The sequence below is a fragment of the Halichoeres trimaculatus genome, unplaced genomic scaffold (assembly GCF_033239565.1).
Source record: "Halichoeres trimaculatus isolate MK-OKI-2021-1 unplaced genomic scaffold, fHalTri1.1 fHalTri1_scaffold_7, whole genome shotgun sequence".
In the NCBI taxonomy this organism is placed as follows: Eukaryota; Metazoa; Chordata; class Actinopteri; order Labriformes; family Labridae; genus Halichoeres; species Halichoeres trimaculatus.
Window position 1 is genome coordinate 21,207,546 of NW_027437185.1, and position 25,914 is coordinate 21,233,459.

The 25,914-nt window shown below is 41.3% G+C and overlaps 5 protein-coding genes across 8 annotated transcripts; 4 read left to right on the top strand and 1 right to left on the bottom strand.

The window, feature by feature from the left end:
• Positions 1 to 2,345: 2,345 nt before the first annotated feature.
• Positions 2,346 to 6,435, top strand: clp1 (cleavage factor polyribonucleotide kinase subunit 1). Its single transcript, XM_074674619.1, has 6 exons — positions 2,346 to 2,464; positions 2,875 to 3,149; positions 4,109 to 4,216; positions 4,307 to 4,426; positions 4,718 to 4,855; positions 4,995 to 6,435. Exons 2-6 carry the CDS (start codon positions 2,877 to 2,879, stop codon positions 5,679 to 5,681), a joined length of 1,326 nt encoding a protein of 441 aa, XP_074530720.1. The 5' UTR covers positions 2,346 to 2,464; positions 2,875 to 2,876; the 3' UTR covers positions 5,682 to 6,435.
• Positions 6,436 to 7,282: 847 nt separating this feature from the next.
• On the top strand, positions 7,283 to 17,115 carry zdhhc5b (zDHHC palmitoyltransferase 5b). Of its 3 annotated transcripts, XM_074674540.1 has the most exons (13): positions 7,283 to 7,438; positions 8,732 to 10,217; positions 10,416 to 10,537; positions 10,702 to 10,859; positions 11,067 to 11,239; positions 11,390 to 11,492; positions 11,599 to 11,690; positions 11,942 to 12,074; positions 12,327 to 12,435; positions 12,559 to 12,665; positions 13,482 to 14,413; positions 14,509 to 14,532; positions 14,886 to 17,115. In XM_074674540.1, exons 2-12 carry the CDS (start codon positions 10,069 to 10,071, stop codon positions 14,525 to 14,527), a joined length of 2,097 nt encoding a protein of 698 aa, XP_074530641.1. In that variant the 5' UTR covers positions 7,283 to 7,438; positions 8,732 to 10,068; the 3' UTR covers positions 14,528 to 14,532; positions 14,886 to 17,115. The 3 variants fall into 3 exon arrangements, with proteins under 3 accessions (XP_074530641.1, XP_074530639.1, XP_074530640.1); XM_074674538.1 differs by lacking the exon at positions 14,509 to 14,532; XM_074674539.1 differs by lacking the exons at positions 7,283 to 7,438; positions 14,509 to 14,532 and adding an exon at positions 7,453 to 7,620.
• A 23-nt stretch (positions 17,116 to 17,138) lies between these two features.
• Positions 17,139 to 20,092, bottom strand: tmx2a (thioredoxin-related transmembrane protein 2a). The gene is made up of 8 exons (XM_074674542.1): positions 19,904 to 20,092; positions 19,701 to 19,761; positions 19,177 to 19,290; positions 18,934 to 19,010; positions 18,581 to 18,687; positions 18,017 to 18,082; positions 17,777 to 17,906; positions 17,139 to 17,694 (listed from the first exon to the last, which is right to left on the bottom strand). The coding sequence occupies exons 1-8, from the start codon at positions 20,090 to 20,092 to the stop codon at positions 17,515 to 17,517; spliced, it is 924 nt and encodes a 307-aa protein (XP_074530643.1). The 3' UTR covers positions 17,139 to 17,514.
• Positions 20,093 to 20,266: 174 nt separating this feature from the next.
• Positions 20,267 to 22,466, top strand: pmf1 (polyamine modulated factor 1). The gene is made up of 5 exons (XM_074674545.1): positions 20,267 to 20,502; positions 21,159 to 21,264; positions 21,412 to 21,512; positions 21,713 to 21,908; positions 22,307 to 22,466. Exons 1-5 carry the CDS (start codon positions 20,267 to 20,269, stop codon positions 22,370 to 22,372), a joined length of 705 nt encoding a protein of 234 aa, XP_074530646.1. The 3' UTR covers positions 22,373 to 22,466.
• A 72-nt stretch (positions 22,467 to 22,538) lies between these two features.
• med19a (mediator complex subunit 19a) lies at positions 22,539 to 25,783 on the top strand. Of its 2 annotated transcripts, XM_074674544.1 has the most exons (7): positions 22,539 to 22,616; positions 22,736 to 22,910; positions 23,350 to 23,472; positions 24,289 to 24,422; positions 24,621 to 24,717; positions 24,802 to 24,896; positions 25,360 to 25,783. In XM_074674544.1, exons 2-7 carry the CDS (start codon positions 22,811 to 22,813, stop codon positions 25,423 to 25,425), a joined length of 615 nt encoding a protein of 204 aa, XP_074530645.1. In that variant the 5' UTR covers positions 22,539 to 22,616; positions 22,736 to 22,810; the 3' UTR covers positions 25,426 to 25,783. The 2 variants fall into 2 exon arrangements, with proteins under 2 accessions (XP_074530645.1, XP_074530644.1); XM_074674543.1 differs by having other exon boundaries at positions 22,554 to 22,910.
• The last annotated feature ends 131 nt before the right edge of the window (positions 25,784 to 25,914 follow it).

Below are 25,914 nucleotides of genomic sequence, written 5' to 3' on the forward strand. Positions count from 1 at the left end.
TATCTGTTTTGACTTCTTTCAGCTCTTTTGAGATAAGCCAATAATCAATTCGTGAATGGCTGGTTTGTGCCTTATTGCACCAAGTATATGTCCTTTGAGCTGAATGAGAGTCTCTCCAAGAATCAGTTAAATTAAATTTTTGTGCAAACATTCTTACTTTCAAGTTAGAGGAATCAAAATTCTTTGAAGGCCACCTATCTATGCAATTATCAGACACAGCATTAAAGTCTCCACCTAAAATTATAGAGGAACTTGGATATTTGGACAGCCAATGCAATAAACGCTCTTCCAACCTGTCAAAATAAAGATTATTCTCTGTTTGATTGTTGAATCCATACACATTAACTAAAATAAAAGTAGAGTGTGCAGCTTCAAGTATTAGAAAAATGTAATGACCATCTTTATCACAGTCAGAGATCAGGATTTTACCATTAAATTTGCTTTTCAAGATACAAACACCAGCTGCACGCTCTGTACCATGGGACATCCACAAGTCACCACCCCACTGCGACCTCCAGAAAGACTTGTCTTGTTCAATTGAGTGGGACTCTTGTATAAAACAAAAATCTGTGCTGAACTGTTTGCAAAACATGAATAAAGCTTTACGTTTGACATTGTTTCTCAAACCTCTCGCATTTAAAGAGATAATAGACAAAGACATAGGGGCAAAATATAAAAAGAAATAAAAACAGAAGAACAATAAAGACAAATATATGAAAGCTTAGACCGAAAAGCGGTGAAGTGCTTAAGTTGAAAACTTGTGGTCGCTTAAGAGAACTTAACAGTGAGAACTGCAAGCCCTGAACGAGAGAACTGTTCATTTGAGCCATAACAATAACATTTAATGTGAAAATAAAGCCAAAGTGGCTTACCACCCACCTTTAGGTATGTGGTTTTTGGAAGAAAAACAAAACCCTTTTTCTTAAAATATATTTATATATAGCTAATTCAACAAAAAAAGTTGCCTCTTAACACTTAGAGTAATTTTCAAAAAATGAGTGTTTAAGGTAGTATTTATGAAAGTTCAAAATCAAACTGGCAATTAAAACTAAGAAAAAAATAGCAGTTTAATTCCAGCTTTCTTTAGGGCACAATTAAAGCATGGAATCAATTAACCATAGAACAACAGTCAACAAAAACGATGAGTTAACACATTTGAACCAGGTATTACTACACTTTGTGCCATGTTTTACCTCAAAATAAAACATCAGGGTGGAAAGATTTCTTTCCCATTAACAAACGCACGTCCTCCTACAAAGAACGCCAGCTTGTTTTCCTTGCGCGCTTTCTCCACAGCCGGCCAGAGACGGTTCCTCCGGTCGCGGTCATCAGCTGACAGATCTTCAGCCAGTTTTAAGTTATTGTTTTTCAGGAAGGCTGATTTTTTGGCTGAGCGCCAGACAGCATCACGATAGATCCTGGACGTAAACTGCATGATGACTCCTCTGGGTTGGTTACTGTTGGGTTTCTTGGGACCTAGGCGGTGCACCGTATCCAGGACGTCTGGTATTTTATCTTTCGCCTCCGGTAAAACAGACTGGCAAACCTGGATCGCCTCCCGCCGCACATCTTGATTCTCATTCTCAGCTAGGCCGTAGAGTTTTAAATTCCATCGGCGCGAGTAGCTCTCCAGATGACAGATTCGCTTCTCCTGTGTTTCTGCATTTGCTTTGTATTTTGCAAGTTGTGATTCAACGCTGACAACTCTGTCCTTCACGTCATTTATCTCAGCACAGATAGCGTCAAAGGATTTTTTCATTGTTGTGATATGCTCAGTGTTCTCTAATACTGCCTTTTTCATCTCAGAAATCTCGACAGAGTTCCCACTGACCATTTTTTCGAGCGTATCCGACCTCGAGTTAATCAGCACGGTGAGTGATGAGAGTTGAGAGAGAACAGTAGTTTTCGTGTCTTCAACTTTCCTTTGCTTACCAGCAGGAGAGGCACATGGCGTGAAGGGAAGTGGAGGGAAGTCTTCTTCCATTAGGACACACTGTGATGGGTCAGAAACAGCTTCCAAATAGTCGTGCATGGAGTCAATAAGAGGGTTTTTAGTTTCAGTCGGTTTGTCAGGTGTAGAGGTTGTTTTCGCGGGCTGGCTGCGAACAGGTTTGCTAGCAGAGCCGACGATATTAGCTGAGGACTTCTTTTGTTCGGGTTTTCTCTTCTCCGGTTTATTCATTTTGGCTCGTTGGCGACAACTAAACGTGACAGCAGTAATGTTTTGCCAAAGGGCAGATAGAACGTATTTTGTTCGCCGTACTCAATACATAAAAAACAATTACGTTTGCAGAGCTCGCAGAAATACGACTGCTCAGAGCGCCATCTTGGCTCCTCCCCTGAAGCATCGGACTTCGCAAAGCCAGTACAGAGCTCATGACGTCATCACCCCGCGACCACACCGTGGGTTGATTTTTCTGCCTTGTGTCTCACTTAGAAAACTGTTTCAACTTCAATTCCAACTGTAAGTATTGCGCATCACAAAAAACACACTCTTTCTATGGTCCTGACAGTCTATGGATAGTTTTGTGATGGTTGAAGCGTTTGTAGCATTTAGCCGCTTTGTTATTAAATTAGAAAACAAGAATTCGCTACGGCCTGCTAGCTGCTAACTGCATTGAAACGACTGATTAGCTAAATCGTTTTCACCCTGTGTGGATGTGTTAGGGTGTTTAAAAGAAATTATGTTAACAGTAGCAGTGTTTATGATAAAAGTTTTTCTAATGGACAATGAACGGAGCACAGAGGAAAGTATCATTCGTGTCATTTCTATATGTCATCACGAGAGACATCGTGTCACGCTATTGTGTAATTGTATGGAATTAAATAAGTGACTTTTTCGTAGTAATTGTAACGTTGCCTTTGTTTTGTCAGCAATGGCGACAGAAAGTGTGGAAAAGCCGAGTGAAGATGCTCCAGCAACGGGAAAAGTCAGCACCAGGTTTGACCTGGAGAAGGAGACTGAGCTCCGGTTTGAGGTGGAGGCAGGGGAGGCAGCAGAGCAAGTAGAGCTGGAGCTAATCTCAGGCATGGCTGAGGTGTTTGGTTCTGAACTGAACAGAAACAAAAAGTACACATTTGGACCAGGCTCCAAAATCGCAGTTTTCACGTGGCAAGGCTGCAGTGTTAATCTGTATGGGAAACCAGAGGTGAGTACTTGAAGAGGAGCACCTACTTTTTGTGTTTTCCCTTACTTGACAATTTGTTAGAACAACGGGCTGTGGTATCATGTTCAATTGGTGTGGCTTTCTCTGTGTTAAAAACAGTCAGGACACCACTCTAACTCAACTTTCTTTAGCTATTGCACAAACAAGTTTTAAGTAAAAGCCCTTGTTGTGTTGCCTCAGGCAAACAAACTAACAGTCCAGCAGTAATAATGCTGATGTAGCGCCTTAAGTGAGTCAAGAAATGAGTTAAACTGCCTCTCTGCAGAAGATTCATGCCCCAGTGCCTTTCACTGCTACCATCTGAGACACTTGATAGAAAATACAGATAGAGATTTATTTGGTAAATCATATCTTATGATCTTGGCAATTTTGCAAGTTGAGCTGCATTTTGCAGAAACATCTTGTTGGATTCTGTAATGCCCAAGATTTGCTCTTAAAATGTTTTAGTATTTATTTCAAACTCCCTGCCTAACAAAGTTTTCACAAAGCCCCTTGAACTTTCTCAAAGCAACACATGCATTTTTATCTTAAGATTTATCTGTCCAGTAAAGTCTTTCAAGGGAAGGGAGAAGATAGCTAGTGTAGTGAAAAAAAATGTTCAACCAGTTGCTCTTTGTACCTCTGTGTGTTTTATTTTTTTTCATAAAGCATCTAGAAGTGAATTTTTTTCTACACTATACACTATTCCCTATTGTGAATTTGATGAATGCTCTCTCAGAATTTGGGCATTCATAAATCATCAGTGACTTTTCAACATTTTCACTCCATAAGAAAATATGTCATCATTATATCCCCAGTTAGATTTGACACACTAATAAAAGTGGTCATTATTATTAGTAAAATATTCCTCAAGTTTGTCCATTACAGTAGGCATAGTTCTGTGTGTGACACTTGATGAATGGCAGGCTCACAAGACTCACATCTCTCCTTTTCTGCCACAGGTGGCTTATGTGTCTAAGGATACACCCATGCTGCTCTACCTTAACACACATGCTGCCTTGGAACAGATGAGAAAACAAGCGGAGCGAGACAATGAGAGAGGGCCAAGGGTAGGTTTAAATAAAGAACTCCTTGATGAGTCGTTAAGTGCAACTTTTATAGTGCACCTATCCAACATTGAATATCTAAACCTCTCTCAGGTGATGGTGGTTGGACCTAATGATGTGGGAAAGTCAACAGTGTGCCGGCTGCTGTTAAGCTATGCTGTGAGGGTGGGCCGGAGGCCAACGCTGGTTGAACTAGATGTTGGACAGAGTGCGGTAAGATTAATTAGGGTACCTATAATAACCGTGCCTTCAACATTTAGGTGATAACTATGAGCCCTTTTTTTTTTCATTATTTATTATTTTGTAATCGAGACCTATTATCTTCACTTCAAGCAAAGACGAATTTAATCCTCTGCTCTTCTATAGAGGAGCTACAGTGTAACTCATTTGAGTCAAGATAGTGTTTCAGATTTGGAAAAAATGCATACTTATTTGGCTGAGTCAGAATCTGGCGACAGTTGGGCTGTCAACAATGTTCAGTATAAAGTAAAATCTACCCCTCAGGTGTCTGTACCTGGTACAGTGTCGGCTCTGTGTATCGAACGTCCAGCAGATGTGGAGGAGGGTTTCTCAGTCCAAGCTCCTTTGGTTTACCACTTTGGCTCCACTTCCCCAGGGACCAACATCAAACTTTACAACAAGGTAAGAAATGGGAGATTATAAGTGATTAAACAAGTTTAAAGCTAAAAGCAAACTGCCAGACTACAGGTGTAGAAAATTGTCATCAGTTTTTGAATTTGTTAATTCTCATTTTCATTTGCAATTTTCTACTGCAATGTAGCTGACGTCCTGCCTTGCTGAGGTGTTTTCTCAGCGCTGTGAGGTGAACAGGAAGGCCAGTGTGGGAGGTTGTATCATCAACACTTGTGGCTGGGTGAAAGGCTCTGGGTACCAGGCTCTGGTCCACTGTGCCTCTGCATTTGAGGTGGATGTAGTGCTGGTGCTGGATCACGAGAGGCTGTACAATGAACTCAAACGAGACCTCCCTCACTTTGTGAGGGTGGTGCTCCTACCAAAGTCTGGAGGTGTAGTGGAGCGCTCCAAGGAGTGCAGACGGGATACCCGAGATGAGAAAATCCGAGAGTACTTTTATGGCTTCCGTGGAGTGTCTTTTTACCCTTTCTCCTTTGAAGTACGTTTCTCAGACGTTCGCATCTACAAGATTGGGGCACCGTCCATCCCTGACTCATGCCTACCACTGGGAATGTCTCAGGATGACACACAGCTAAAGCTGGTGCCTGTGACACCAGGAAGAGACCTCACCTATCATGTGCTGAGCGTCAGCAGTGCAGAAGATGGGGAAGAGGGTTCTCGCAAAGGAATTGTGGAGAGTCCTGTTTGTGGCTTTATTGTAGTGACTTATGTGGACACGCAACTGCAGGTGATGAAGGTGTTGTCCCCTGCACCGAGACCCCTGCCAAGACATACACTGCTCATAATGGACATTCGATTCATGGACATGAAATGAGGTTATACTTAAGTGAGGAAGACTTGGACTTAAACAGTGAGGTTCAAGTTAATGAAGGCTTCAATTTGAAAGGTTTTTTTTGAAAGAAGAGCTGGATTTTGGTCTTGTTTTGGTCCTGTTTGTGCTTTTTAATGACAAAGTGAAAAATGTTGTGGAAGCCGCTTGTAGTTAGCCCATTGTACAGATGTTTTGGCAACTTCTAAAAAGGAACTAATTATTTTGGAATCATATTTTTGATAATCTGTCTGTTAAAACCATTTTTTCCATAATAAATGTTTTAAATTTACAAGATTCATGTCTTATGTTAATTGTGCAAAGTTGGAAGACTGGTATGCACTTGTAAAATTTTCATTTGACTTGCAGATTCTCACCCCATAGCTCTCATGCAAAACAAATACACAGACAAGAACATTGGCGTATCTATTATCAAGGCCAAGAAGAGTAGATATGCCATCGTTTTGAAAACGCTTTTCCAATATTAGAGTGTTAAATATCTGAAGTATGAACATTTGTCGAACCTTTTCCATTTTATTCATCCTGTTGTGTTTGCCTGTGTGTTAGTAGGGCAAAGGACGCCAAACCTGTGGGACATTACTTGACTGACATGCAGTACCACTATTTCAGTGACTGTTTTGTGTAACCATAATGTAAAGTCATTTTTTGTTTGTTATTTCAACACCTAACAGCTGATATGAAAGCCCATCAAATAATCTACAAGCTGACATGCTTATAATGACATAATTTAAATGGCTGTTTGTCTTTCAGTGTGAAGACAACAATAGAAATCAAAATTAAAGTTGTACAGAATCATCACATACTATTATTTAAGATTAAAACAGTGTAATCTGTGTGAAGCCTTGAAAGAAGTACTCAGTCTTTGTCTCTTTAAATGCTGCTATCAGTCTGATCATGGATGGAGGATGTGGCCACACTGTAGGTGGATCTGTTGTGGGCAATTTGAATTTATCATCTGTAATACAAACTTCACTTTTTTTTCTACAAACTACTCAGACACAGATTTTATTGTATACAGTCAAACAATCTTAATACCTACAGTTACACTCAATTTGTCAGTGTGTGTAACTACAATCAGACTCTGTGCTTTAGTTTATAACTACAGTCAGACTCTGACAGGCAGAATGTTTGTGCATAGCTACAGTCAGACTGTGTGCAAGTGTATCATCATTAAATAACACAAGAGTTGTAAGCATCACAACCCGTTACCACTGTTAATATTAAGCACCTTTAGTCTGTAAGGAAGTGACTAATTTATCAGAAACACATTCAAAAACAGAACATCACTAAACCCTCAAAAAACATTAACACTGACGTATATTCACAAAAAGTAGTCAATAATCTCACGAAAATTGGCCTGTGGGAGAATTTCAGAAATGTGTATTATTTCAATATGACCAGAGGGCACGTTGTTGGATGAGCTACTATGACATTATTTTTTTTATGTTGTTCTAAAATGTGGTCTTAATCTTTAGTCGGTGTCAAAATTGAATGAAGGTCACAACTATTTTTCTGTTAACAAATCTGATTAAAGGCGATGTCTGGGCAGTTTCAGTAGGCCACACCCCTCTCTCGCTCGGGCTCTGATTGGTTGTCTCAGCCCACCTGAGGGCCGTCGAACTACTTCCGGGATTCCGGTGTCGGCCTAGCAGGAGAGCTAACTGGTTAGCTAGCGGCTAACTCAAGGAGGACCGTAACGACCAACACCCCAAAGACAAGACAGCTCGCATGAGCGATATTAGGTACGTCGTCGTTGTCCTACCTCCCCCTCATAGTTAATATACAGCCGGACACTCACAGGAGTACCCAAATGATATCTGCTTAGCTAGTGTAAAGCTTCAAAGCTAGCCAGGTAATGTTAGCTCACTCTTGTAGCCGTGGTAAAGGACTGAGCAGTGTCGCAAAAAAAAACTTTCGTGGCTAGGTAAGAACTAACTGATTACGAAGTACAGCTTCCGTTATTACATGTTGTGTATTTATTTAACTTTTTTTTTAACATCGAACTCTAATGTCTCAGTGGTGGTCTATTAGTGGAAACAATAAAAGTGTGTTAATGAGGATCCTAGTTGTGAGAGCAGACAGTGGTAGCATTACTTGCCTTAACTGAATCCTAGCTCTGCTATGGCCTGTTGTTTGACGTCTCGTCTTGTAACCATATGATACAGAGATGTTATGATATTTTATGAGATTATGTATCTTACATAAAGAAACAACGTAATGACTGTCAGCGTGTCCCTGTTGTTGAATTTCGAAACATTTTCTCGATCATTTTCCTCGAAGATGAAGCTTGCTAGATCGTTACGGGGACATGACATACAGGGTTGGACTCAGAGCTTTTAGGATTAACAGCCATTATAGTAAGGGGGGATTTGCCGTGGGGTAGATGAGGTGATTAACCACAGACACACTCACACTCTACTTTGGGCAGCTTGGCATTAGTTGGTTATAATAATTGTTGAGAAGAGGGGTGTGTCCAAACTATCAGATTACACTGTTGGTCTGGATCCGTTTTCAGTGTGATCACACTGCACGGACGAGTTTTTCATCTGGAGATGAGGGAGATCTACCAACTCCCTCTCCCCCTCTCTGTGTACGCGCGTGCACGTGTGTGTCTCAAAGGCGTCCACCCTGATTGTTCAGATTAGATCGTTGTCTTCATGGTGCTCTCAATTTCCACTTGTGGGCGGTCTTTAATTTGACCACCTGAGGGCATAGAGGTGGCAGTTGTGTGTTTAACAACAACAAGCTGTTGAGCAACTCTTTTTATGAGTAATACTGAAATTCAAAAGTACAGATGGTTAGTCATTCTGATTGTTGTGAAATCTGAGGGAAATGCCTGCTTATCTTATACGAGCCCATCTTAGCCCAGCAGCTAGAGATAACATACTGTTTTAACAAGTTATATTTAAAACCACAATATCTGCAATAATATTGTTAAGTATTACAATTCTGACAGCATGCAATGAAATAAAAAATACGGAATGTTAAAGAAACTAATTTAAAAATGTACCTACAACGTGTGTTTGTCTTCTTAGGTTTTGTCCAGTTCAGTAAAGAGGCATCCACCAATTTACCCACAGAGCCAGTGATTGTCGGAGGACCAAAGTACAAAATGAGTGAAAGGATTAAGATACTTCCAGTGACATAACACTGCAGCTGTACATGGCTCTGATCAGGAGATGCAAAATGGGAAATGAGGTCTACCTGCAGAGAATTCGGAGGTGGAAGAGGTCTCTTCACACAGACCTGACCTACCTTGGAGACACACCTGTGACATACACAGAGCTTCTGTTTGGGATGAGTTGATTTTATCCTCACAAGAACTGAGGGGAGGGCTCTCAAAAGCTTCAGAGGACTCTGCTTTGCTGTTTGAGCATCTTGTAAAGGCAAGGCTTCACATTGTTTTGAAAACCTTTTGGCACATTTTTTAAAAGAAAATCCAGCTGGACTTTTTTTGTTTGATGTACAGCAGCTTCACACATCTGAAATTTGTTGGTTAGGTTGTTTTCCCCTGCTGACTTTGTTTATAACGCTGGACTTGTCCCTCCTGTCGCCATCCTCAGTTTCTTCCACCCACCCAGTGCCTAAATAAGCCCTCTTGGGACAATCACAGAAGTCATCAGCAGCTGCTGTGGTCAATCCTCTGCCTGTTCTCCTCTATGTGCTTCTGCTGTGAGCCTGCTGGCTTTCCACCCACTACCTCTTTAATTTTCCTGTCTTTTCTTTTCTGAATAATTTTCTTTGAGAGGTAAAATCAGATGTCAAGCACAGGTATAAGCATTTATGTAAACACTTGAGTTTAATGGACAGAGGCAAACCTCAATTGCTCAAGTTCTAGTTGGGTGTACGAGTGTTTGTGTTTTGATCTGTCTGTACAGCTCTGTGTAATGGTTGCACTGGTGCCAGGAAGCTTTTTAAGATAAGTTTTATTCATATTTTTGCACCAAATACGGTTACAATAAGCCATAAAGAGTATTTATGAATTACCTACACATATTTTTGTATCTCATTGCTTTTGTATTTTTTTTGCTTTTATTAAGCCTCTATTAAGAATATGCACACAAATTGAGTATTTTCAAACTGTACACATGCAAGAAGAGCTGTATATTGCTAAATTAGAAAATAATCATATGATTTTGAGTGATTGTACTGGTGCAGTGACACATTTACTAACTGTGCACAGAGAATCCTTCATGTGTCTGCCGAGTTGCTGCTTTGCATAGTGTGAGTTTTTCTTTCCCAGTCTGAAATGATGGTCCCTCCTAGAAATCAACATACTTGCCATTTTGACCTGTAGAGCACCCATAACACTAGGTAGACAGTAGAAATCTACCTCCCTCCCTGTGTCTTTCTCTCCCCCTTTCTGTCTCTGATGCCGGGCTTCAGTGGTGGGGGGGTAGGGGGAGGAGTAGGTGGCCCTGCCTCTGCTCCTCCCCGTCCATTTCGACCTAGCAGATATGTTCCCGTGTCTGCAGCCACCACGTTCTTGGTCGGATCCACAACACTTTTTTTCTGCTTCACGTGAGTACCGCTGCATGCATGCAACACTCAATGTCCCAAGGGCCTACGTGTATGTACAGTTGTGTTCACACAACCCCACATGTAAACATCAATGTGCTGTCATACCAAGACATCCAGTATTTTCAGACGTTATTTATTGTTGCAAAGTCTGCTGATTTGAAAGCATAATGCATCTTTGTCCCTCTTTCATTGGTCCAGGTGCCCGTGGTTGTCGGAGTATTTCTCCCCTGTCATTCCCATTTACATTGCTGTGATCTTCCTCTTCACCCTTGCCAACTTCTGCATGGCAACCTTTATGGACCCTGGAGTCTTCCCCAGAGGTAAACACGCAGTGTTTGTTTGCAGGCGTTAGTGCCAAAAAGTTATTCTGTCCTGATATATAATTAAAACAATTCCCTATCGCTCACCAAGCAATAACCTAATACATATGAAGGCAAATGAACTTATGATGTTTGTGTCACCTCTGTGTCTCTGTTGTCCGTAGCGGAGGAGGATGAGGATAAAGAGGATGATTTCCGTGCTCCCCTGTATAAGACAGTGGAGATCAAAGGCATCCAGGTGCGCATGAAGTGGTGTTCAACCTGCCGCTTCTACCGCCCACCACGCTGCTCGCACTGTTCTGTCTGTGACAACTGTGTGGAGGTAAACAGAGTTGTTGAGCTTTTTGAGGTCAAATTACGTTTAATTGAATCATTATTTATGATCTAAATGAGACTGGGTGTGTTATTATGACTTCTCTTTCATTATATTTATTGCTTTTATCATTTTTACACACTAATTGAATCTCAGTGGAACAAAAAAAGACATAATTGTACATCATTTTGTTGTTTTGACTTTTTGCTCTGTCAGGATTTTGACCATCACTGTCCATGGGTGAACAACTGCATTGGTCGGAGGAATTATCGCTATTTCTTCCTCTTCCTGCTCTCACTAACCACTCACATCATAAACGTATTTGGCTTTGGCCTTGTATATGTCCTGCACCACCGCCAGCAGCTGGACACGCCACACGCTGCTGTAACGTATCCTTTAACTGACACTCTGCTGCCAAAAAGATGCAGGACCTTTTTTTTCACATTTCACAGAATTCCTCAGGATTTTTAGCCTGAACTTTTTATGTACCTTATTTTCTTTTTATCTTTGATAACCTCCTTGACTTTCTCCCCCAAAAGTATGGCTGTTATGTGTGTGGCTGGTTTGTTTTTTGTCCCAGTTGCTGGCCTGACTGGGTTCCACATGGTGTTAGTGGCCCGTGGTAGGACCACAAATGAGCAGGTAAAGACTGACTGTGCACATCATGTTTTTTTTATTCTGCTGCTGTAAGCTGTGAGCTATGATGTCTTGTTTTGCTTGTTAATTTTTTTCCTCAATCTCCTTGCAGGTGACAGGGAAGTTTAGGGGCGGTGTTAACCCTTTCACCAATGGCTGCTTGAGGAATATTTCACATGTGCTGTGCAGCTCCCAGGCCCCCAGGTCAGACCACTCCCTTTTCTTTGCTACACATCTTTTTACTCCACTCTTTTAACACAGTGCTATCAAACTACTTTTCTGCCTCCTCTAAATTTTTGCTGCTATCTCCCCTCTTCCACTTTTTCAGCTTTCTCTCTTTTGTTGTCCTTACATTTTTGAGTAGTTGATGGAATATGGGTTGAGTTCAAATATGATGTGTTTCTGTGCATTTAACTTTCATTTAATTCAATCTTATGTGCGTGTTCTCCTCACAGATACATGGGACGGTGGCGAAGCCCCCAGGCAGTAGAAGTACAGCCTCCATTTTTAAGACCGCCTCTTACTGAAGCGCAGCTTGAGGCAAAAGTCCTGGACAATGGCATCCAGAATGACAGACACAGCACCAGGGTGAGTCATTTGTTTCACACTGCTTTACTTACATTTTTTTGATGGTGTTTCTGGATGAGTATCCTCAAACATGTTCTTTTTGGAATATGGCATCTGAATGATAGCATATGTGATAAAGCCATCTTGTCTTACTTGTGTATAAATGTGTCAGGATTTGAGATATCTGTGCCGTGTGACTCAGCGTGCACTTCAATGAATTAATTCTCCTCTCTAAACTTCCTTTAAAACTCTTTGACTGTGTGCCTTTTCCAGTCCAAGAGTAGTCTAGATCAGATGGAGAGCCAGTCAGCTGATGCAGAGCCTCCACCACCTCCAAAGCCCGAGCTACGATACCCTGGCCTGCCGCGTGCTGACACAGAGGGTGAGACACACACACACACACACACACTGAAACTCATAGGTAGATTCAGACTAATGGTTATGAGAAGCTAAGCATTAGGCCTCCTCAAAGTCACAGCTCTGGATGTCACTTTTGGTTTTTCAGAGAGCAGTTTGCTGACTGAAGCTCCACCTACACCGTCAATGTACAAATATCGACCTCCTTACAGTAGCCCAGGAAGGAACCATACTGCACTTTCACACCCAAACAAGGTATAGATGTTGTTTTTACCTGCATGAACTTCAGTAAACCGGATATAAACAAAAGTTTATAACTTATTACAGAGTGAAGTACACCATGTGTCTCTGTCTGACTGGAAACACATTTAAATCTATAAATATACTTTTTGTCAGTTGCACACAACCTTGTTGAAACATGTTTAAATACTTGATGAACATGAAGGGATGTTACTCATTTTGTGTAGTAGAAAGCAAAAAATGTCCCAAAGATTAATATGATAGATGGTCAGAAACACCCTGGCCCTCCTGATTTTCTTTGTGGTTAATACCATGCCCCTCTTTTTGTTTTTACTTTGAATTGATCATTCAGTGGCCATCGGTTGATCAGTAAGTCTCAGCTGGTGTCATCTGTGTGTGTGAGTGGATGTGTGTGTTTATCCCTTTGACTGTCTCTGTGTGTTTGGGTGAATCTATCCTTTCCCCTGAGACTTGCATTGACTGGTATGTGTAGTTCCTGTACCGTATGTAATTGTACTTCCATTTATTTGTTGACACACACACAGTCTTTGACATGCAGTGTCAGTGCTTGTTAATCCAGTCAATGTTTCCAATCCAGTAGTGTGATGATGGATTAGAGCACCGGTCAAGCATCTGATTTTTCCCCACCACTTTTATTTTATGTTGCAGTTTGTAGACAACAATTGTTTTTTGGTTCTATGTTATCCATCCCTGAGGTAACATGGTGTTTCATCTTTCTTCCCCCTTCTTTACTCCTCCCTCCATCTTCATCACACTGTTCCTCCCACTTTCTGTCTTTGGTCTGTTTCTCCTCCTCTCTCCTCTCCTCAGATGATCCGTGGGGAGAGTCTGGACTCTCCATCTCCCTCCATTCTTCAGTCCAGCCGCCAGCCCAGCTACCGCTCAGAGCCGAGCAGCCTGGATGGGGCCACAGTAGTTGGGGGAGGTGTAGGGGTGCGCAGAGGGGGAGGGGAAAGGGGTGAGGGCCCCGGGGGCCCTTGTGGGACTGCTGTGGGAATGACAGGGGGCATGTCTGGTCACTCCCTGACTGGGCGCTCTTACACCTCCTACCCATCCTCTCTGGTTCTGTCCACTGGTGGCTCTCGCTCTTCCAGTCTGCGCTCAGCGCATACGGCACATAACCCACTGGCCACGCTCCAATCAGAGGGCACCACAGACACCAGCTACAAAAGCCTGGCCAATCAGACGCCTCGGAATGGCAGCCTGTCCTATGACAGCCTGCTGACACCTTCCGAGAGCCCAGAGTTTGAGTCGGCTGCTCATGAGCTTTCACCACAGAAACCTCGAGTTCTGTTTCCTTCAGTGACTTTAGTCGGCCAGCCTGAGGTGGTGTCACCTAGTAGCTCACTGCAGGGCTACACATCGCCCTTCCTCTCAGCTCAGATTGCCCAGCAGAGGGAGGGGCAGCTTCTCCAGGGCTCTGCCACTTTCTCCTCTCCCCACAGGGCCTACTTACGTGCCGTCAGCCCACCCCCTCCCTCCTCCGGGCCTTCCGAGATTCAGCACCTGCTCCATCATAACCACGACCCTTCTTCCCGAGCCCCTCGTAACCCTTCCTCCTCATCCTCTTCCCCTGGGGCTCGCTCACTAGAGCCTCCTGTCTCCCCACCACCCCGTGGGCTCTCCCTTGGGAAGTCTCAGTCTTACACTGGGGAGGCGGGACCTCAGCACAAGCCTCGGCCCACAGGAGGAGGCACTGTGCTGAGTGGTGGGGGGGCCGGGGGAGGGCAACAGGCTCCACAGTGAGTAGTGATCCGTCCGCAGATCCATCTGCCTGCTACTCTCCCTTCTCCTTTTCCTCATAACCCTCTTCTTCTTCCTCCCTGGTTTGTGTCAGCCCTCCTCTTCCTCCTTGATCTGTGTGAGTCTTCCTTTTCCTCTTAAACAGTTTACAGTCTTGTTCGGTTATTTGGTAACAGTTGGATGTGTCTGAAAGTTGTACTGGTGTAGTTGATGTGTTTAAGCATGCTGGTTTGTGATTAGCCTGATAAAGCATGTCTAACCATGCTGCCCTTTGAATCTGTCCTTTTTCCTCTTCCAACTCACTCTGTTAGTAACCAAACCAAATGCCTTACAAGATCAATGGTAGTGAAATGTTTTTTACAGTGTGTGCTTGTTTATTGTCTTTTGAGATAGAACCACTCACCTCCACTCCCTTTATTCTAAATCCCAAATCCCCTCTCCCTTTTCCCTTTCTGATGGCTGTCCAATCAGATCCGCCTCTCGCCCAGTCTTGGCCAATCACACCACATCCAGACCAGGGGGCGGGGTGAAGAAGGTAACAGGCGTTGGAGGGACCACTTACGAGATATCGGTTTGAGCGACAGATCTCCTTCATGGTCTATCACGAGGGGAAGGAGAAAAAGTCTTTGGACTGCTTCTTCGTACATGAGCTGGATATTATTCACGGCCGCAGGACTCTGAGAAACAACTCTCTCTCTGCAGCAATGGACTCCAGGAGCAGGCCCATGCGGTACTCACTTTGGTATCTTTGTAAGCTTCTGGCCATTCTTCTCTGCTAGCTTTTCAGATTTGAACAAAGAGTAAAAGGGGACTACGGTTTATTTTTCAAAGGATCAGTTTGTCCCCATTCAGCCACTTTGTGAGCCATAGACTGATGTTACTGTATCGTCACATGGTACAGATATGTCAATACAACATGCATAACTATTCAATGAGTTGCTGTTTTACTTTGGTACATAGCACACAGAGTGTGGATCGCTGTGTTGGACACCTTCAAGGAAAATATGGTCTTTACCAAGTGGGTGTAGGGTTTTAGAGAGTGGATCCTGGACTGTAGACCAATAGAAACGTCTTCTTCTGTACTGTCTGAACGGACCACGTGACCTGTTAATCATAAAGAATCACTGAGAGAAGAGCCCGACCTTTAAACACAGTATCATTTTAGTTTTGTACATCTTTTTTTAAAACATTGTTTTATATAAATGTATGAACTCTTACAGATTATTATTGGGTCAAACTGTCAGGTATTGAAGGTGACTATTGATGATGGTGGCAGATTTACTGTGTGTAATTATTCATGAAAACGATTTCAAATCAGTTGCCTGTTCGTATTAAATGGCTGCATCAGCCACTCATAAGCTCTTGTTGGAGTCGACATCATCCAAAGAGAAAGAGAGTCCTTTGCTAGAGAGCGAAAGTGGCAAATAATCGAGCTCAACTTTTGAAAGCCACAAAGAAATTTCTGAATTGAGATTTCAGCACAAACATCTTTGTGGAATGTACGCTTATAATGTTAAAGCTAGAGACATTATGCAAAATTTATTCGTAGCTTTAAGATCATTGTTTGTCCTGTTGGTGTCATTATTTTTCTTCTTTTCTTCAATGTTTTGTCTCTCAGTCAGTCAAGATGCTAGCAGAACCTCATACCTTTAACAGATGGCCAGCCAAATATGGGCAGCGAGGGAAGGGCTTATTTATTTCACAAGACAAGAAAACTTTGTAGTTTTAGACACGATTTTAAAAACAGTCTCTACCTGTTTTATTTTTTGACATATAAAGGAACCTTGAATATTTTTTCTGAAAATGCTTTAAAGAAATTGTAAATGCTATATGCCACTGAATAGATTATTGAAGAGGGACAGGTCTGCAATGGAGATTGTTTTTCTTTTGCCTTGAAAAATTTTTGAGTGGTGCAAGCACATTTAAATTTCCACTAATTTTTGCTGGGTTTTTTTTTTTTTTACATTTTTCAAAGGAAAAAAAAAGAAAATTTCTGGATTGACTTGCTCATTTTTAACAATCTTCTGTAAAGGTACACAAATAGCCACTGAGAGAGTGCTAATGAGAGGATCAGCGGTGTGTATGCACATTTGTGTCTTTCAGGATTGGGCATTACATTCAAGCTTTCTTATTTATTTATTTTTTTATCCGCAAAGCCCACAGCTGTGTTTGCCGTAGAATGTTAAGGCTGGCTGAATGTAGCACGTCTTTGGGAGAAAATACACGCTTGAAGCACACAAGTATCGTCATTCGACCCAAATGACTGTGTTACAATTTTTCAACCCTTCCAGGCTTTGTCTTAGGTGTGCATGTGATTTTGTTTGTCATGCTGAATGCTTCACTGGCTAGAATACTTGAGAGAATATTGTCAAACATCCACCCGGTTCAGGTGTGGGTGGCAAAAAGAAAAGAAGCATCATTCAGGCACAAGCAGCCATTGTACATCGTACAGAGATAAAGAGAACCTGTGTTACTTTTCTTCCTGCTCTGGCCAACAGTGGTGGCCAGTGAACAATCTGATCTTTTCAGTATAGTAGGTATACTTCTGTGTGAGATAAAATATTGCTATTGTGGGCTGTGATGAATGGAACGAGTTTAACAAATATCTGTAATGACTACATAAAAACATTTCCAAAATGGCCTTATAAAGAATTTTTAAAAAGATGTCTTCTCAGAATAAAAAGGTCAAACTGATACAAAAAAGGAACCAGAATGTGTCTGTGCACTTCTTTATTTCGGATCCAATTTTTGACTTTGGTTTGAAAATGAGACATTAGCGAACACAATACAGGCAGAAAAAAAACGTTACTGAAAAAGTACAAAAAGTCTTTTTTAAATATGTTTAAGTATGTTGTAAAACAGCCTAAAATAAATACACATTACTTAAAGGCTAAGCATCATACCCAGAGGGAGCAGTGAATGGTGGTCCAGCCATTGTGGGTATTGATTTGACACATAAAAGACTTAGTGTAGAGTGGCTGAACCAACTTTCATCTCTACATCCACAATAATTTTGGACTTTGGCTGTAATGTAAGGCATTGATACATTAGATGAAAAGGAGACACTTCATGCAGCCTTTCTGAAAGAGATCCTCCTTGCTTACTGGTCTTTTTTGCTCTCTGTAGGCAGCTCTTGGTTGTTAGTTTCAGTATGAAGCTCATCGCTGCCCTCATATGGCTGAAAGTCATTCTGATCCTCTTCCTTCAAACCACGACTTTTGTTCAGTTTCTTGGCCTTTTGGAAGATCTCATTGAGGTTAAACTCCCTGATAATGTTCTCCTGGTGAGGGAAGAAACAGTTCTTGAATTAATATCTACCTGAGCATCAGTTTACAGAAAACTCCTTCACAGACATGACATACCTCATTGAAGGTCCAAGACACAGCTCTCCCTTTACTGTCCACCATGGGACGTCTGATCATTTCCCGTCCTCCTTGGAAAAGAATCAGAGTTGGAAGCTGCTTAGCCAGAGGAGACGTGCTGACCCTGTACCTGTTGAGACAGTAAATAACAGCACTCAAAAAAACAGTCAAAGAAAGGAATTGGTTACATGAGTGAATAAACTTCTCAAACACAGGTGCAGGTGGGAGAAAATGACTGACCTCTGTGACACCTCGCCATAGCGTCCGATGTCCACCTTCCCAAACCTGAGCCCAGCACAGTTGTACCTGAAGATGGACAAAACATTTAATGCTTGCATAAAAGCCTTAAAATAATATCAAACCTGATTACTTAGTGGGATTTAGCTACGCTAATGCATAGTCTAACAAAAATGGATCATGACTACTGATTCTGTGCTCCTCATAAAAAAAGTTTCAGCCCTCTTTTATTCATTAAATGAGAGTTAAACTTAAGAAGTCCTGAAACAAAGCATGATTTATAACAAGGATATCTTGGCCAATCATTCAATAGCTGTGCAGTAGCACTTCAGAAAAGATTTAAGATAACTTCATTATTTAAGATTTCACATCTGAAGATATCAAACACCATGGCTTTAAGGGTGTAACAGCTGATAGAAGATGCAATGTTGAGTCACTCTTATCTACTTTTCTGTCTTGTCATGAAGGCTGCACAGCCAATAATGAGAGCATTTGTTTCACCAATAACTTGTCAGAGACTCAGTTAACCTGGGCATCTGTTTTTGTCTGGCTTCACTGATCTCTTACTTGAGAGAAAGGTCAGCAAAGACTGGAGCAAAGGACTGGCAGTCAGATGACCAATTAGCGTAGAATTCAACAATCCAGGTGACACGACTGTCTCTCTGCAACTCCTCCTAATGATTCAATGACACAAAACTGAGTCAAAAAAAATTACAAAGATAAAGATCACTTTAATGTAAACCTGACAACTAAAAGGACAAGAGCACCATCAATTATAGGTCAAACACTGATATAAACAATATGAAATACAAAAATGATCAGAAGAGACCTTAGATTCTATAGTTTGCCCGAAAAATCTTTCAGTTAATGAAGGAAAATATAAGCATTTAAAACTGCATAATCTGCAGTGTCACACTCACATCTATGGTCTTGTCACTGAAGTACTTGATGTACTCTGGGCCCATGTAGAGGGGTGGCTTACAGGTCATAAGAAAGGCTGGAGAAAAGGCAAGTTCAAGTGAAGTCTACATTGAGGTAACAGCAAATAAAAACAGTAGCCTTATGCAAGTTTAACCAGAAAAAACAGTAAGACTCTGAGATAACTGTTAAAATCTATTATTTTATGAGGCTACGTGTCTGTAATAACTTGTCAGGTCACTGACCAACGCACAAAGCGAGGTAAAGGATGCCGAGCCGAATGTCCAGTCTGAAGAAGAGGATGACATTTGCCACTTTGCTAAACAGGAAGAGGTTGCCTATGTGCTGCTCCAGAGTGACTGAGACAAAGAGAGAAGAAAAACAATCAATGGAGCAGAGGTACAAAACCTTCAAACTGTCGTACAAGGTCACAGGATAACAGTGAAACTGTATGTTTACTAAACAACAAAGTTTAAAGTAAGGCTTCAATGGATGTTTCTACTTAGTTTAGAGGTTTACATGGTCATAATCAGATACACATTGGGTTGAAATACCTGCTTGGTTGAATATGAACTTTTTTAAGAGTCTGTATTTCTTATTTGTCTTAATTAACCTGAGCAATAGACCGCCACATGCTTTGTAGAAAGGCCACTTTTTATGATGTGTCTGTATATAGTGTAAATAGACATTGCCATGTATGACATCATACTGTGTACACATAAACAAATGTGTGTATGTGTCAAACGAGATGGTGTGGGGGGTTTCTTACTGGCTCTCCTGTTCTTCATCATCACTATTGCACTTAAAAACATGAGAATCTCCAACTCTCTCTGAAAACAGAAAAGGTGCAAAAACACGTCATAATTTGGTGAATAATTAAATGATAAATAGATCAGCTCCCCCATTTCAGCCCCACCATATATAGCAGCAGACAGAACAGCACAGCACCACAGTCCCCACCATGCTCCTTACCCAGTCAAAGTCGCAGGAGTTGCCGTCCTCACGCTGGGTCGCCAGGTGCTCGCACAGACCTGGAGCCTTTCGGACAAGCGGGAAGGCAACAGTCATAAAAAGTGAGGTGATATAATACGGTTTCAAAAGCCATTTGTAAATTTGAGGTAAGTGGTATAAGAAAGAGCAAAGTCCTGTTATTAGACCCATGCTTGAGGACAGAGTAGCTGCCTACGAGAGGCTTGAAAAGGAATGACAGCTGAAGTTAGCGACAGGACAAGGTCCCTCGATCGCATTGCGCTTGCGCTGCACAAAACAATTCCGTAGCTTCTGAGCGCTGCGACTCGCCGTACATTTGGCGGGCTCTGCAAAACGTAAACAGAAATGGCCGAAATGGAAGAAAGCGAAATGTCAACAACGAAAGAGACTGTTCCCAACGTAGTTCTTAAAGATTCCTCTGAAAATCAGACTACTGATGCGACGGAAGAAGTCACATCGCAAATGTCAAGCTCTGGCTCAGAGTGTAAGCCGTCCGACGAGACAGAGGTGAAGTTTAACCGGCTTAAACTGTTCGACAAAGTGATGCAGAAAAGCCTGGAAAGGTTCATCCAGCATGTCAGGTAACATTTTTGCATATCTTTATAGTGAATACGCCCCCCAGGCCTACAGCAATATACATATATGTTCTGGTTCCAGGTCGTAGCACTTTGACAATTTTGTTATTCAGCACAATGGATCTGAAATAGCCTAAGAGCCTCCCTTTGAGGCAAGTCGAGTATTTCTGATATCTCATGTTTTTAAGGCTGTTGATACCGATAAGCCATAGCAGAGTATGTCAAAGCTGATGTAAATGATGATTGTGTTGCTGTTAAAAAGGCGTGTTAATGTATACTTGTATTGGTTAAAGTGAGATTGCTATTCCTTTTTGTCAAAATACTCCACCAGCGTTTGTAAACGTTTCAATTTTAAGTTTTAGGAATTTGGAGAATTTTCCATACCTAGGTTCAATTCTTCACTTGTCAATGTAATTAGTCAGCACCTAAATATATTTGTTCAAATTGATATTCGTACAAACTCAGCAATTTCAAATATTGGTGAGGCTGTAAATTTGCAACCCTCGACATCTTCATCTATTACTTTACAGTTGCCTTGTGTTTAAAACTGTATTTGAATTGTGTTTTTGAGATCTGTTAAATCAATTTGCTCATTATTTGAGTATTTCACAAATTCACGAGGCCATTCTTTGATGTACACATGGCTGACATTTTGTTTACAGTTTTAAAAGATTCGCCAGCACATTTCGTCCTCTGTATCAGAAGAACCCCCAGAGAATGGAGAGCATTCACAAACAGTTCATAGAGGAGTTACAAGGAGCCATAAAGGTATGCAGTGCATTACATTAACATTATGTGTAAAAAAAAAAATAAAAAAAAAAAACATGTTCGTAATAGAAATCGGAATGCAGTTTCTGCTGTCTGCCAGTCTGTTTTTATTTGTTTAAATGAAAGTGGATGTATGTGTTTGTGTAGGAGGACATCAGCAGATTGATTGAGGAGGGCCGGTTAGAGTTAAAACTGAATGAGCTGGATGAACTGGAGAAGACAGCTAAAAACAACCCAGATCCAGCATGGTCAGTAAACTAAAGAGCATTATAATCTCTTCAGTTGAATGTTGTAGTAATTACACATCAACATTTTGATTGAACTGCGCAGTTTCTGTTGCTGAAAGCGTTCACATAACTTGACTCAAGAACCTGTAATACCCATTGCTCTGTGTATCTCAACAGCAATATTTTAATTTCACATTTAACCTGTGTTTTTAATCTATTAGGCGACCAAGTGGCATTCCTGAGCAGGACCTTTGCAGCTTTTTGGTACCATACTACCAAAAGCAGGAAGCCTACATGCGACTGGAGTTGAAAAAGATTCAGGCTGAGAATGCTGCTCTCGCACAGAAAGTTCAAGCAGGCCGGGAGAGTATCGCTCAGACTGATAATCATATTCATGCTGCTGTTGAGGAGTGGAAGGTGAGAGAAAAATAATTAGAGATAAAGTATCATCTGAATACTTGTATCTGTAGTATGTGTTTTCATTTATGTTGTAAGTTCTACATTATACATAAAAAAGATCACAATTGTAGTCTCACAGTCTTGATATGTTACATTATTGAACAGTGCTTATCCAAAGTTGCCTTTTACATGTTATAAATTTTTCACTTAAGTTTGGGCATCATTTTTTAGGTGAATGTCTCTAAAAATAATCTGAAAGAATAATTCATTCATACAGTATTAAGAAACTGATATAGAAAATCTGTCACTAGCCAAAAGATAAAAAATTTTTAACTAGTATAAATATTTAAGTTCATATTTAATTTGATAGTTAATCTCTATTTATTTATGGACGTTTCTTTTCCTTTCACTTTCAGGCATCGGTCACAGAGTTTGAAAGAATGGCATCTCCCTTCTGCACTGTTGATGTCTTTGATGTGTGATCTTTAGTTATTTGACCATGACATGTATGAACTAACTTTCTGTAAATATATTTCTTTCCTCTGTTATCTCTTCTATCATTAAATCACCAAATAAAAAAAAATGCTGTCTATCACAATCACACGTGTCATCGTACACAGGTCATTTTGGTAACATGCGTGTTTATGCCTGTCATTACGGTATCTGAGCCATGGAAATAATACCACAAAGTGAAGATCCGAGTTGTTGACAGTGGACAGATTCGTAGTGAGTACTAATAGGCCATAAGCTCTAAGACACCGGCATTTTCTTTTTATTTAAATGTATTATTCGTGATAGTTATGACGGAAATGTTTTCAACTATGTTCGGACAAAATGAAACTCAGGGACCGCCCGGCTCGTCGTCTCTCGGTTTCGGACCGGGAAAGCCACCGCCGCCTCTACCGCAAAATCAGGTCTCCATGGTGGGGCAGCTGCCACCACAGCTCGGGGATGAGGGGCCTGCTCTGCGAAAGCCCGCAGCCATGAATGAACCTTTTTACTTACTGCGGGAGCTTCCTGGTACAGTTGGGAAAACTTTGCTATGTTGTAATTATGTGTTACATGATATATGGCATTGCCTGTTTTTAGTTAAATATAAAAAGAGATGGTATTTAAGGCTGCTAGGCAGTTTGTTTACAATGCTAGCTAAAGTTAGCCAGCAATGAGTGTATAAAACACTATGTACGCTAGCTACAGCCTTTAGGCTGGGATAGGACTATGTTTGAACTGTTTTATGACACACAACTGAGTTACCTATTTTTGATCCCTGTTGAACTGATCCGTAAGTTTCAAACCTTGGCCATGAACAACCGTGGCCTGACCGTTTTTCTCTGGCTTGAAATAGCCATTCGGCCATATTTTTGGTGGAATATGTATTTTTCATTATGTCCAAGTTTTGATAAGTTAAGAAATGTAGCGCTTGTTTATCAATGTGTTGTAACAGTTTTAATGTGTTTAGTGGGGAACGAGTTAACGGGGAACACCAACCTCATCACGCATTACAACTTGGAGCACGCCTACAACAAATTCTGTGGGAAAAAGGTGAAGGAGAAGCTCAGCAATTTTCTACCGGAGTTACCAGGTGGGTTCCTCACTTCGAAAAACAAATGCGTGATTAACTTGGAAAAAGTGGTTCTTGCTTAGCCAGTGTCAAGGTAGCCTCACTTACGGGATCCCAACTTTTATTATTTAAGCCTTAACTCTGGCTATTGTTGATAACTTGTATTTTTAGGCCTTGCTCAAGGACTCATCAACTAAAGCACATGCACATTCAGCAAACTATACATATTTTCTGCATTTCTATTCAAGCTCCATCTACAACTTCAGAGCCTACAAATTTGATCATGACATAGATGAAGATTAAATTTGTGGCAATGACAATAACAGGTTGTAACAGCATGGCTTCATAGTTTTGCCACAAACCTGACTTTTCTTACGGAAAAGATGTCCATAAAAGTACATCTCTACCTCCTGGAGATGGTCAGACACATTAGTGTTACCCCTATCAATAACCAACGTAGGGATGCTGTGGGGGTGCAGGCTGCCCACCGTGGAAGCCAAGTTATTTTTATTTTCCATTTAGCCCCAGATCACAGCATAAGTAATATAGAGTTACCTCTCTCATAATCAGGTGTATACCTTGCTTTTTAAATTTAACAGCCACATGCCTCCATTTACACACACAGACAAGCACATTCCGTATACTGGGAGGGAGGGAGGGAGGGAGGGAGCTGGGAAGACCACTACAAAGAACATCTCTCATCACCGCACATGTAGAAGCAACATGAATTGTATGACTAGGCTTCCCCATAATGGCAAAAACATGTGGCAAGTGTCTTTATTGCTTGTATTTTGAGCTCTAACTAATTGCGACATGTTTCATTTTTTTGTGCCTCAGGTATGATCGACTGTCCAGGCACTCAGGACGGCAGCTCATTGCGCTCGCTGATTGATAAGCCTCCAGTGTGTGGGAACTCTTTTAGCCCTTTGACTGGAGCTCTGCTCACAGGTTTCAGACTACACACAGGACCGGTAAGTGTGAAATACACAACACTCCAACAGAGGAAGCAAGATAAAACATGAATTTAAAGCAGAGCAATGCAACTTTAAACAGTATTTTTTCAAACAAAGAAGATAATTTGCATCTAGAACCCAATTTTCTTCATTTTGTTATTATGGTCAACTGAAGACTTGCATGGTTTTGTTTTTGTTTTTTGTTTTTTTCTACAGCTCCCAGAACAGTACAGACTGATGCACATACAGCCTCCAAAGAAGAAGAGCAAACACAAGCACAAACACCACCGTCCACAGGATCCATTACCACAAGGTTTGACATCAATCATAGCAACAAATTTGCAGAGCATCGTGACATATTATCCGACCGCTGACCTGTTTCATTTTGATCCCACAGAAACTCCCTCAGACTCTGACCCCAAGAAGAAAAAGAAAAAGAGAGATGACGATCCGGACCGCAAGAAAAAAAAGAAAGACAAGAAAAAGAAGAAGGTAGGAGTACCTGCCTGTACTCTAGTAAGTCTGTTTGAAGCTATCAATGGGTCCCACTAGTGACCCTCGCCAAGTTTTTAGATAAGTCCTTCCTGCAGTGATCAGATCATGGCCAGCAGAGGGTGAAATTGTTCCAGAATTGCAGGTGGAACCCTAAGTTAATTTTGAAAAGTTACTTCCGTTTTGCCAACACTTTCAACTTCACTGATGTCTGAGAAAATAAACCTGTATACAGGTGCAAGTTTTCTTAAACTGGCAATAAGATACATCATCTCTATAGTAGACAGAATGTACATGACATGTAGACTCTCTGACAACCTCCTGCTTCATGTCAGCCAGCTCAAAACACTGATCTGCTTCAAGATTATGGTCTGTTCTGCTCTGCATTCTCAAATGTAAGGAACAGAAGATTTAAGTACAAGGTTTAAGTCCAAACTAACGTGTTCTCTTTTTCCCTCTCCAGAACCGCCACAGTCCCGACCACCCTGGCCTCGCTGGATCACAACCCAACAGCAACAGCCTCAGATAGACAGGAGCCCACTGTGTGCACACCTGTGTTTGAATGTGCGCGTGTCTGCATTTTGTAAGAGGATGTGTGTGTTTTCCAGATAATTGTATTACTGGCAGTATGTTTTAATAAGAGAGGAGTTAAAAGACCTAATGCAAGAGGATGTATGATGTATGTGAAAGTGATTGAGGCAGCAACTCTCTGGATGTGTGTGGTGATGTCAGAAATGTTACAGAACAGTGTATAAGACAGAAAGCTGCTGTTGGGCTGCATGGTGTTATGAATGACTGAGCAGACACTGTATGTATGTCCCTCTTTGACTCTGTTGTGATATCTTTTGACCATAATGCCAAAATCAAATAAACTTTGGTTATCTTTGTTTTTGTGTTTGTGGTAGACATGCTGTTGGAGTTTTCTCTTAAATTACTAGCTCTAGAAAGTTTCAGTATTCCACCTTAATCACTGGATAATCCTAAGAAATAAGTACTATTTGGACAATATGTGAGCATT